This window comes from Symphalangus syndactylus, chromosome 1 (assembly GCF_028878055.3).
Source record: "Symphalangus syndactylus isolate Jambi chromosome 1, NHGRI_mSymSyn1-v2.1_pri, whole genome shotgun sequence".
Classification (NCBI taxonomy): Eukaryota; Metazoa; Chordata; class Mammalia; order Primates; family Hylobatidae; genus Symphalangus; species Symphalangus syndactylus.
Genome location: NC_072423.2, coordinates 44,672,134 through 44,685,338, shown reverse-complemented (window position 1 = coordinate 44,685,338; position 13,205 = coordinate 44,672,134). Strand labels below are relative to the sequence as shown.

Sequence of the window (13,205 nt, the reverse complement as noted above, 5' to 3'; positions counted from 1 at the left end):
AAGTGGATGAGTAGATGAGTTCTTCACGTGACATTTTTTCTGATCAGTAGCCTAAATGATATGAAAGATTCACTTGGTATCTTTTCCTGATTCCATTAGATAATTGGCAGGCCTTTCTTGGTGACCTTTGTAAAACAACACATTTTAGTGTTCTTTTGACTTCTAAAGGAAAGCAGAAAGAGGAGGAAAATATGAAGATTTGATTCAGTGGTTCAAAGGCAAAGAATCAGGTCTAAAGAGAAATGCTAGCAGAGCCATGTAGAAGTAATGAGTAACGTTCAAGCAGGTTAGAGAGGGGAAAACAGGCTGAGAGGAAACACGGTTCTGTTGAGTTGACATTTTCTTTGTTGTTGAGAAGAATCACAAACCTTGGTCAAATAAATACATTTCTACTACTGTTCCCCCTGTAGCACCTCTCCCCAGAGGTGCCTGTGTGGGAAACAGTGTGATTCCCACATGCGCACCAGCAGAGGGAGTGTCTGCTGCTCTGACCTGCAGTTTGGGGCTTATATTTGAAAGCAGTTTGTATTAGTGCCAGGAGCTCTTCAATTTAGCAGACACAGGAACCTTGGCAACACCTCAGTTTTAGCTCTTCTGAAGGCTGACCACCTATTTGAGACATCACTGAGAGTCTCCCCAAATAAATTTTGTGTTTGTCACATAGCCTATATTTTAAGCGAGACCATCCCAAGTATAGTTTCAGTATTGGCTAAAAATTTTTATAGGCATTTTATCATGATATGGTAGAAGACAAACAGTTTTATTTACATATATTTACTAGAAACAAGCCCTGGCACCTTGAAGAAATGCAGAGATAGCTCTCCACTGCCATTATTGGCATTACTGTTAGTAATATTGAAATGGCCATTAATCATATAAAATCATATGTAGCACTTTTTCATCCCTCGTAATTTATTTGTGAGAGCTAAATCACGGTGGGTATAACAGTGTTAGATCTGTGGCAGAGTAATCCCTGAGTTAAGTGTCAAATGAGTAAAGAAAATGATAATGTTGTCTTCTTTTCTTCGTTGATCTCTAGCTTAAGAAAAATTATGTTAGAAGAGGTCAATCTACATATTTGAATTCTAATAAAATGCCTTTTTCATATACTTGTTTTTTGAGACGGAGTCTTGCTCTGCCGTCCAGGCTGCAGTACCATGGTACCATGGCATGATCTCAGCTCACTGCAGCTTCTGCCTCCCGTCTTCAAGCAATTAACCTGCCTCAGCCTCCCAGGTAGCTGGGACTACAGGCGTGCACCACCACGCCTGGCTAATTTTTAGTAAAGACGGGGTTTCACTCTGTTGGCCAGGCTGATCTCAAACTGACCTCAAGTGATCTGCCAGCCTCGGCCTTCCAAAGTGCTGGGATTACAGGCATGAGCCACTGCGCCTGGCCATCTTTTCCATCTATATTTAAAATAAATTAACACTTTCACTGTTAATATTGTAAGTAGTCTCTTTTCACTTTATGATTTTTTTAGGGGATATTACTAATTTATGTGTTCTACAAATGCGAAATATGTATTGCATGCCTACTCTGTGCAGAGCGCTTTTCTAGTTTCTTGGGATACAGCAGTGAATATAAAAATCTCTTTCCCTGTGGGGATCATATTCTCGTTGAAGAGAGTAAATGCAATAAATAAATAAAATGTATATAGTGTGCTAGATAGTGTTAATGTTATGGAGAAAAATAAAACAGGAAGGGGGTTTAGGCAGTACTTGTGTCCAGTAGTAAGGCAGTGTTTCACTTCTTAATAGAGTGGCCGGGTAAGGTCTCACTGAGAAATTGACATTTGAACAAAGACCTGAAGCATGTAAGAGAGCAAGCCGGTTTTCTGGAGAAGATTGTTCCAGCCAGAGGAATAGCAGTGCACAGCCCCGGAGGTGGGAGCATGTGTAGCAGTTGTGAGAAATAGGAAGAAGCCCAGTGTATTTGGAGCAGAGGGAATGGATATAGTAATAGGAGATGAGGTTAGAGATAATTGGGAAATGGATGGAATTTATCTTTGTAAATCATTATAGTCAGTATTACTTTGACTGAAACACTGAGTAAGAGTAGAAGCTGTTGGAGATTTTGAATAGCAGGGTAACATGAACTGACTTTTATTTTAGCAGCTACACTCTGGTTACTTTTGATAAGAAACTGTAGGAGGGTGAAAAGTTTGAAGAAGAGAAGCAATCAGGAGGCTATTGCAGTAATCAAGATGAGAAATCATGGTGGCTGGGTTCTTAGGGCTTGTAGTGGTAGAGGTGGTAAGAAGTGGCTAGATTTTTCTCCCCATTCTTATTTTATTTTCTGGTTATTTTATTTATTTATTTATTTATTTTAATTAGCACATCAACTAGAAATTTGTTAAGCTAGGATAACTTTGCTCTCACATTAGTTGACATTACTTCACATTAGTAGATCTGACCATCCATTTAGTTAAGGAATAGATTTAGTGGTTTTTGTAACACTTATGTAGAAATTCATACCAGTTGATTTTCAGTTGATTTTAACTTGAACTTTTCATCATTCAGAAGGAGATGGGATTATTACTGAAGGAAAATAATTTTACATCTTCTTTGTCCTTGAAATATATTATTTTTTTCTGAACTTCTTTCACTGATTCCAGAGTTCTCTCCTTTGAGGCATACCCAGCAGCACAAAGCACTTCAACTTCCCAGTAGCATTGTAGTTGAAGTGTTTTATGCCGCTGGGATTGTCATGCCGAGTTTTCCCTCTTAAAGAACAAACTCACCTATTTAGGTGAGCAAGCCCTGCTCCTAAAGATTGCAGCACTCTACCACCTTTTAAAGGAAATTGATTGTTCTTTTGAAATTGAATAGAAGGGGTTCTTCTAAATAGTATAGATGTTGCTTATTGATGAAGCCATTTTATCATGACTTGGATTTCTCAGTTTCTGGAATGTTAGCTTAATGCATTATGTATTTGAGCTGAAGAAAATGAATGATGATGATGTCCTAGGAAAAGCTTGACCATACAGACTCAGTGAAAGTTAGAAAGTAGGGTTATAATTTCTGCAAGTGAATTAAGTTTCCTTTTTAAACTCAAAAAATGCACTGGGGCAGCATAATGAAATTTTTGCTTAATATTTGGTCATGCAAAATTAAACTTGAATGAAATTTCAGTTTCTCTCTGTGGCTTCACAAATCCTTGGAAACAGAAATTGAATCTTTAGGTCCAACTTGAATAAATTCCTTATTCTTTGTCAGCTTTAGCAAGTGAAATGTATTCTCTATCCTTCCTGTGAAAGTCCAGCTTTTCACAGTCAAGAGATTGTTCGGTTTAAAGCATGCTGCTGCTGTTGTTAGGGATTATTTATAAGTGCTTGTCTCTCACATACAACACCATCTCGTTTATATTATTTTGGTGCTTTGCAAATATTTTTAAGTTAATGGAATCAATTTTTATGTCTTTACTGTATGTTTGATAAACTACTCTTCTGTTTTAACCTAATTAATCCTTTCTGATTTGTTTTAGAATGAGAGACTACAGGCGTTGCTTGGAGATAATGAAAAGATGAATTTGTCAGATGTGGAACTTATCCCATTGCCTTTAGAACCCCAAGTGAAAATTAGAGGAATAATTCCGGAAACAGCTACACTGTTTAAAGTAATTGTGATGGATATTTAATGTGTATGATTGGAACCTAATTCTTAAACTAGATCAGAGATACTACCTTGGAAAACTATTACATTGCAGAGATCACATCTATAATTCTAGTTGATTTAGTAAATGCCAGATCGAAGGGTACCTTTTATTTATCAGTGTGTTTTGATTTGAGATCTTCTTTTGTTACCAGTACGTGGGCATTTTTATATAACATGTGAAATACTTTTATATCTCTGGGTTGTTTTTTAATATTTAATTTTTTTATTGTTTTATTTTTGTAGCGATGGGTCCTCACTTTGTTATCCAGGCTGGTCTCATACTCCTGGCTTCAAGCAGTCTTCCCACCTCAGCCTCCCAAAGTGTTGGGATTACAGGCATGCGCCACCATACCCAACATAATATTTAGTTTTTTCAGCTAATTGTTAATCAGAGCCATAACTATTTTTCTTTATGTTAACTTTTTTTTAAAGGGCAAATTGCAAAGATATCATGCATTCATTCAGTTCATTAGTTCAGATGGTTAGATATGAGTCCCAGTTGACCCTTTTAACATTTCTCAGTCTGATATCTGTTCCTGTTGAACCTTAAGTTTTTTCTTATATTTTCACGTGGCAATTCTCTTTAGTCCTTAATAGCATACCAGGCTTGGTGTTTTTTCTATTGACTGGCCACCAGTTCAGGTAGAAACAGCTGATGCAGCTGCCTTCTCTAATCCAGAGCATCATTATCTGTCAGCATCATACTGAAAGATCTTTGTGAGACATGATGTTTTATGTTTTGTGATTCTAGTGATAGAAAGGCATAGTTGCATTGAATATTACTTTGCATGAGTTAAGAAAGGGCTCATAGAACAACAACTAATGTATATACACGGGTGTAATTATAGTAGGAAATAGTTCATATTTTTTAAAAAAGTGTGTTTCAAGTCAACCTCATATTTGGTCATGGGTTGCAGGCCAGCTCATACGACCAAAACATAAGTTTCATAAAGCAAAACCTAACTTTAACTGGGTGTTATGGATGGATAGTTACCATTATTTTTAACATTATTCTGTTGCTTTAATTTTTAAATGTTGCTTACAACCTATTGGTTTTAAAACTCTCTAACAGATTACAACCTGCAGGTTAAAAATACTGGTATTACTATATGCAGTTTGAAAACACTGGTATAGGAGATACAGTGCAAATATTTTTTTAGTCTGTGCTTGCAGTCTACTGGAGACTGAAATGTAAAAAGCTATACACAGGGTAATATACATATAGCAACTGGCATTCCTTTGGGCTGGAACTCCCAAAGAAGATCAGCTTCTAATATTCTTGCGAACACTAAGGACTCATCAAGAGCAGTGAATTAAAAAAGTAATTTTACTGTTTTTTTTCCAACTATGGTGGAAAAGAGTATCTAAGACATACAGCAGGGGTTTTAAGAGTGGAGTATAAGAAGATATATCTCCCTCTATTGGTAGGTGGATTCTAGACTCATACTCTTTTTACTTATAAAAAATTATAATTATGTCTTATGAAATAAAATATGGGAAATGTTTTTGATCTCAATATTCAGTCTTATTTTTCTTTCAACTCTTAAGTGTATGGGCATTCTTAAAAATTTTGAGTTGGAGTTTAGGAATAATGGTTCTGAGGCAGTTGCTACATAATATTAGTTATATAGAGTCTCTGTGTAGGGAGTTGCTACTTTGGCTCGTGGATGCCTTTGAGAATCTGATGAAAGTGATGGATTATGCACTTCAGAAAATTGCCCGTATGCTATGCTTACACATACACCGGAATTTCTGCATACACTTGCAGAGGATCTGTGGACTCCTGTTGTCCTTGTATGAGCTCCTCAGAGCTGAAAAGGCTAAGGACCCTTATTTCTAGTAGTTTTAAAAGTAATTTTGTAGACCTTAATGTATCAGCCAAAGCTGGATATTCATGGGGACTGGACCCCTTAAGGCACTGGGATAAGTGCATGTTATCTGTGGTGGTCTTCTTGCTTTAAATTTCAGATGAAATCTAATTGAATCTCAAAAAAGAAATCACAACAAAGATTCTCCTGCCTGTCATTTATCTTTAGGAAGATAACTTCCAATTACTAGGGCTCAAGGTAATTTATAAAATAACCTTGAGCAATGAAAGGATGTTCCAAATTTAACGTAATTTAAAATTCAGAATTTTATTCCAACTAGAGTTTGTAAGTTTTAAACATACATTCTCTGAACCATCTTCCATGTTTTTGTTTTCCCCCAGCATTTTATAGGAAAGTTTTCAAGCATACAGCAAAGTTGAAGGAGTTTTACAGTAGACAACTGTGTATCTACCACTTTAATTCTGTCATTAACATTTTGCCATTTGTTTTGTCACATCTGTTCATCCATCTATATGATGTTTTTTGGGCCATTATTTCTCTTGTTTATTACCATTTTTTTGTTATTGTTGTTTTTAAATTTGTTTGACTCATTTTTTTTTCTTTGGATTAATATGTTTCTCCAAATTTTTGTCTTATATAATTTCTTCTCAGTGACCAAACTCAATAGGGTCTCTCTCTCAGAACAATTTTCTGACCATTTATGTCCAGAATATCCATCTTAGCATGCTACTTTATGTGAGGTTTTATATGATTCCCCCTTTCTAAAAAGAATATAATTTCTCTATTTTTTTTTTTTTTTGTTGTTGATTTAAACATATACCTAAACTAATTTAGACCTTCATATAATTAAGGGAAGTACTCTGGGGAAAACATAAAATTATTCCAGAATAAAAGATACAGATATTTGAGATCTCCTCTCATTTTATAAATGAGGAATTTGAGTCTTAAAGCTGCACAACTAGTACAGATTGAGCATCTCTAATCCAAACATCCATAATCTAAAATGCTCCAAAATCTGAAACTTTGAGTGCTGACATGATACTGCAAGTGGAAAATCCTCCAGCTGACTTTATGTTATGCATTACAGTCAAAACACGGTCAGAACTTTGTTTCATGCACAAAATTAAAAAATATTGTGTAAAATTACTTTCAGTCTATGTGTGTAGGGTATATGTGAAACGTAATTGAATTTCAAGTTTAAACTTTGGTCACATCCCTAAAATATTTTATTATGTATATGCAAATATTCCAAAATCCGAGGAAGTCCAAAATCCCAAACATTTGCAAGCATTTCTGTTATGGGATACTCAACCTATAGTATACTTGCCATTAAAAACCAGGGCTCTTGACTTTCCATCTGGTACATTTTTATGGTGTACTGTCTCACCTTATTTATTTCAGTATACCTCTAAAAATAAAAAATGATGATAGATATATATAGAATGTCTTCTCTGTATTAGGCATGGTGCCAGACTATTGACCTGTATAGTTTCTGATTGCCTTAGCAACTCTGCAGAAGAGATGGTATCTTTATTTTACAGATGAGGAAACAAGTTAAAGGATATGCACAAGACTGTCCAGCGAGTACCTGGCAGAGCTTGGAATGTTTTAACCACATGACTGAGTGCAGAGCTTGTGCACCTTCCATCATATAGTCTTCTGACTATTAGCTAGTTCACTGTTCTTTCCAGTATACCCTAATGTATCTCATTGAAAACCCAACTTGTGTTTTAGGTCCTATTTACCTGTGTATTTATCTTATATATCAACATTTTTTTGTATGTATAGTACACTTTTACGCATTAATTCATGACCAAATTTGAAATCAATATTTTTATTTTCCAGAGTGCCCTTATGCCTGCACAGTTGTTTTTTAAGACAGAAGATGGAGGCAAATATCCAGTTATATTTAAGCATGGGGATGATTTACGTCAAGATCAACTTATTCTTCAAATCATTTCACTCATGGACAAGGTGAACATGACCTTATGTTGGTGGGGAACATTTTTTTCGTTTTGGAAGACTGTGGCTTAGTTCATTTGCTGTTTATGGAACAGAAGTACTTGTAACATTCATGTACGATCCTAGAAAGCTCAACAGTCTCCACTTGACCTTGAAAAAATTTAGTTGCTTTTATACACTTCAGAATGGTTTTTGTGTTGAGTATAAAGTGGAACTGCATGTGTTCTATTTTTTTTTTCCAAATTAAGTTATCTAAATAAGGGATTTAGTAGTTTCCTTCCTCTTAGTCTATTAAATTTTTTTTTAAATCCTTTTAATCCCATCTCTGTCCCTGGCATTAAAAAGTACATGCTTGCCCTATTTCCCTTTTTCTGAGCTCTAAAGTACTTTATGGCCAGAAAGGACTGCATGAAGTGATAGGAACAACCCTATTGTTCATTGAAAACTTCTGACAGAGATTTAGAGTAGATGAAAAATTTAGCATACCATCATCTACGTCCTTAATAAATTGAATTTTGATGATCAAAGTTAAATTAACTATTTTTTTTTTTTTTTTTTGAGATGGAGTTTCGCTTTTTGCCCAGGCTAAAGTGAAGTGGCGCAATCTTGGCTCACTGCAACCTCTGCCCCCTGGGTTCAAGCAATTCTCCTGCCTCAGCCTCCCGAGTAGTTGGGTCTACAGGCATGCGCCACCACGCCCAGCTAATTTTTTGTATTTTTTAGTAGAGACGGGGTTTCCCCATGTTGACCAGGCTGATCTCGAACTCCTGACCTCAGGTGATCCACCGGCCTCGGCCTCCCAAAGTGCTGGGATTACAGGTGTGAACCACTGTGCCCGGCCTAAATTAACTAATGTAAACTTAATTTAGTTTAACTTCCTAAATCTGTATTACATTAAACTGCTGTACTATTTGCCCACAAAACTGTCTTTTAACAATCTTTACATTTGGTTAATATATTTTACCTTTTGATTAAAAGCTGTTACGGAAAGAAAATCTGGACTTGAAATTGACACCTTATAAGGTGTTAGCCACCAGTACAAAACATGGTAAGTGTATTTTACATCATTATTGTTTACTTTACTGTACATTGTGTGTACTTTTTCAAACTGAAAATTTTTTAAGTATGTTAGAGATACAAATAAATTCCATTTGTAGCACTGAAGACAAGTTGGACCTTCCTGCCTGCTTCCCTTCTGTCTCTCATTCTTCCCTGTTTCTCAGTAACTACTGATTAACGTAACTACTGGTTAATGTAGTTACTGAGAAACAGGATATTTCAGACATTCCTGACAGTCCTGTAGACACATACACATACACACATATCCTCACACATACAAACCATTTAAGTCTTTTTGAGATGAATAATCTCTGGAAGTTTGGTAGAAGATTCCCTAGGAATGCTTGCCTAATGCTTACTGTAAATTCCATAGTCTTGCTCCCCTTCCTGCTTTATACTACTAGTTACTGAGAAACAAAATATACGCTTTAGGTTCCTGTCCTTCCTCTGGCCACTCCCAAATCTTTTTGATGCCTTAATTACTCTTCTCAGTTTCTTCTCAGAATGATCTTTTAAAAAGTGCAAATGTGCATCTTTACGATCCTGCAAAAAGTCATTTGTTAGCTTTCATTTTCTCTTGGGACAAAGACCCAAAAAACCTTTACCTAGCTTCTAAGTGCTTGCATAGTGTGACACACCCTATGTCTATCTTTCAAGCGTCTTCTTTTTGCCACTCTTCCCCTGCGTCCTGGGCTTTAGCCATACTGGCTACCTTCTGTTTTAGCTAATGCATTGTACTCTAAGGCCTTCACATACACTGTGATCATTGTCTCAAACATTCTTTGCTCCATGGCCTATTAACTTTATTAACCTTGGAAACATGGCTCAAATGTCAGATGTCCTTCGATCCCTACTGTAAGTTAGCTCTCCTTACACTACTTACTTTCATAGTACCCTTTATTCATAGTATTTACCCAAGTGACGCTTATAAGCTTTAAGATCCACGTAGGCAGTGTCAAACATCTATTTTTACTTACTTGGCAAATTTCTTCCAACATGGTCAAGAAACAATAAATACCTGTTAAGTGAATTAGTGCCAACTGTTCTGTATTTATGATGCAAGAATAAATGAGATATTTCTTATTCTACAGGGGTATATAATCTCTTAATTTGCATGCAAATTATCTTATAGGCTTACCAGAACCAGATCATGAGAGTTTATGATCCTGAAAATTGTTTGCTTCATCCAACTTTTATTTTTTTAAATATATCCATTGTTTTATGTTTCTGTTGTCTTCAGACTTATCAGACTGACTTTTTCTCCTTCTTCCACATACTGTCTGTCCCCTTTCCCTTTTTTTTTTTTTTTTTTTTTTTTTTTTTTTTTTTTTGGTAGGTTAAGGGATTTACACATCTGTTATTACCAGGAAATGACAGAAGATGGAATATTAGACAAAAGGAGCCATTACATAACAGTTTTACATACAGCTTTTAGGGTTAGGTAATTGTAATCCACAATTCTAGATTTCTTATGGTGATTTTAAATTTGGAATATTTTAATTGGTATGTGCTGTAAATCCATAGAAAGAAGAAATTTTTGATGCTAGATTTAAGAAGCTTAGTTTGTTAGTTTTCGTTTCTCATATTTTATAATAGAAATTAGCCTAGAAAACTTACAGACTAAATCAACTTAATTTTTTTTAAAAAATGTTTTCTTATAGGTCCTATGACATAAATGCCAGTACAAACTTAATATAGTGTACACTGATCTTTTTAAGTTGTTCGGATATGGAATGCATTTATTCACAGATGGAGATAATTCTTAGCAGAACCTTTGTTTTTATTTCTTAACCAGTAGCTATGCTTAATGCAGTGCATACATTTCTGTGTAGGCTTCATGCAGTTTATCCAGTCAGTTCCTGTGGCTGAAGTTCTTGATACAGAGGGAAGCATTCAGGTATGGTATCAATAAAGATTATGCAATTCACGAATATATTCTTGTCATAAAAAATTCAGTCTTTATAACATAGAGTTAAAAATGAAAGTCTCCTTTTATCATTTTTCTTTGTTCAAGTTTTTTTTCTTCCTTTATTCAGAAGTAAGCATGTTTGCAGTTGAAGATTCTTCCATTTGTTACATACAGATTCTCAGTTCCTTGAGCAGTGCATTGTGTATCAAGGGATCAGGCATTAACTGGTGAACACAGCCTGGCCAACATGGTGAAACCTGTCTCTACTAAACTGACAAAAATCAGCCAGGCATAGTGACACGCACCTGTAGTCCCAGCTGCTTGGGAGGCTGAGCCAGGAGAATCGCTTGAACCCGCGAGGTGGAAGCTGCAGTGAGCTGAGGTCACATCATTGCACTCCAGCCTGGGTGACAGAGCAAGACTCTGTGTCAAAAAAAAAAAAAAAGAGTTAATTGGTGAACAAATTAAAATTTGTTAACGTTTATTTATACTTGCATTATATTCCAAGGTATGGAAATGTTGTAATTTATTTGATACTAATTGGTGAGCACTTTGATTATTTCCAGTTTTTGTTATTCAGAACACCGCTCCAATGATACTGTTGCTCATCTGTCTTTTGTGCAATTACTTAAGACCCCTATCCTCTCCCTTCAACCTATTGCTCCCCTTTAAATATGAGAAAAGGTGAGTGGTTCTGTGACAAAGTAATGTATATGTTTGGATTTTTTTTCTTTACCCTTTAAATACATGGATTAGTTCTTATAACATCTTAATGGTTTATTTTTGTTATTTTTTAAATATAATTTTCCTGCTTCCCTTTGTAAAAAAAAAGGTATGTAATTAAAACAAAAATGGATACACCCAAGATGAAAGATAATACATAGAAGGGCTTAGTAGACGATATTTAATACAGTGTGTTTTTGCCTTTCCCTATTTAGTTGTTCCATATATTCAGTATGGGAGTCAGATTTGTAGAAAAGTATTACTCTTATTCTTTTGCACAGTAAATGCTATTCTGTTCTTTGATTTGGGGTACAGTCATGTGCAGTGGTTAAAAGCTCAGGCTGAGGACATCAAATTGCCTGGGATTGAATTCCACCTGTGTAACTTTCCAGCTCTGTAACCTTAAGTGAACTGGTTAACTCTTTCTGCAGAGAAAAGTTAACATACTAGCCCTACGGTTGCAATCTTTGGAAAGGCCTGCTTGCCAGGAGATTGGTCATTGGCTTTCAGCATGTTCCCTTTGCTTCCTAATTGATAACGGTGGTTCATTGTGCCTAGATTGTTTGTTCAAATAATATGCTTTATACTAAACAACCCACTTTCCTTCTGGGAGTCTGGAATTTTGTACTTGCTTGACAGAGGTTGCCTGGGTCACCAGCTCCCAATAAAACCTTGGGTTCTAAGTCTCTAATGGGCTTTCCTTGTCAGAAATATCGCACCCATGTTACTGCTTTTTATTTTTTATTTTTGGCTATTGGAAAAGAAGCTCACTGTGTCTCTTCACAGGACAGAGAGGGCTAGGATGCCTATGTATGAATTTCTCCAGATTTTTTCTGTGTATGTTTTCCATGTTGATTCTACTGTGTATCCTTTCTCTGTAACAAACCTTAGTCATGGTACAACTACATGTTTAGTCTGTAAGACCTTCTAGTAAGTCAAACCTGTCAGTGGTCCTGGGAACCCCTTTAACATACCCTTCAAGACACCAGTTTTTGCATCTGTAAAATTTCAGTAATAACTCATATTACTCCAGGATTGTTCTGAAGAGGACATGACGTGTACTTAAAGTTTTTAACATGGGTCCTAATTGCCATCATTGTTTCATGAAGTTTTTCATTACTTACATTGTTTTGTGTAATTATGATTTTATAAAATGAAAACAGTGACAGTTTGTATACTGATTCTTGGCTGCACTTCTGATCTGTGTAAGTCATTTACCTGGGTCATAGATCACATTCAGCTTTGCTTGATAATGAAAAGTTGTTTTTCGATAATTAAAAGTTGTTTTCCAAAACAGTAACACTTCTTGTGTTTCTCCTTGCTACACACATCTTTGCCAAATCATAGTGTTGCCAAACTTCAAAGTCTTCGTACCTCTTTTTAGTTTGCATTTCCCTGATTATCTGTTGAACATATAAAAATATACGTATAGGCCATTTGTTTCTTCTGTGAAGTGCATGTTCACATCTTCCTGTGGCCCATGTTCCTGTCGCGTTGTTTATATTGTTTGTATTGATTTATAGGAGTTTTTTTTTTTTTATATATTCCAGATGTAAATCCTTTGTCAGACATACAGGGTATTCAAGAAAGGTGAAAATATAGGATAAGCTTTTTTTTTTTTTTTTTTGAGACGGAGTCTCTCTCTGTCGCCAGGCTGGAGTGCAGTGGTGCGATCTTTGGCTCACTGCAACCTGTACCTCCCAGGTTCAAGCAATTCTCCTGCCTCAGCTTCCCGAGTAGCTGGGACTACAGGTGCCTGCCACCACGCTAATTTTTGTGTTTTAGTAGAGACTGGGTTTCACCATGTTGACCAGGATGTTCTTGATCTCTTGACCTCATGATCTGCCCACCTTGGCCTCCCAAAGTGCTGGGATTGTAGGTGTGAGCCACCACATCTGGCCAGGATAAACTCATTTTTTAATAGTACATTAATTGTATTTTCAGATAATATGCTCTGTGTTTTGTTTGTTTGTTTTTTGTTTTGCCTCTAAATGTAAAAGAATAGGTGCAATTGGTAATCTGGGGTGGGTGGTGGGGGACATTAAACACAGTTTCCCCTAGTGGAAA

General features: G+C 35.9%; 1 protein-coding gene across 12 annotated transcripts in view; it reads left to right on the top strand.

Annotated features, from left to right (window-relative positions):
• The window catches only part of PIK3C3 (phosphatidylinositol 3-kinase catalytic subunit type 3), a 763,308-nt gene that overhangs the window by 75,992 nt on the left and 674,111 nt on the right, over nt 1-13,205 (top strand). For all 12 annotated transcript variants that reach the window (XM_063645758.1, XM_063645868.1, XM_063645688.1 and 9 more), the window contains 4 exons: nt 3,487-3,618; nt 7,331-7,459; nt 8,426-8,495; nt 10,339-10,403. In XM_063645758.1, coding sequence (XP_063501828.1) covers nt 3,487-3,618; nt 7,331-7,459; nt 8,426-8,495; nt 10,339-10,403 — 396 coding nt within the window. The remainder of the gene's footprint in view (nt 1-3,486; nt 3,619-7,330; nt 7,460-8,425; nt 8,496-10,338; nt 10,404-13,205) is intronic.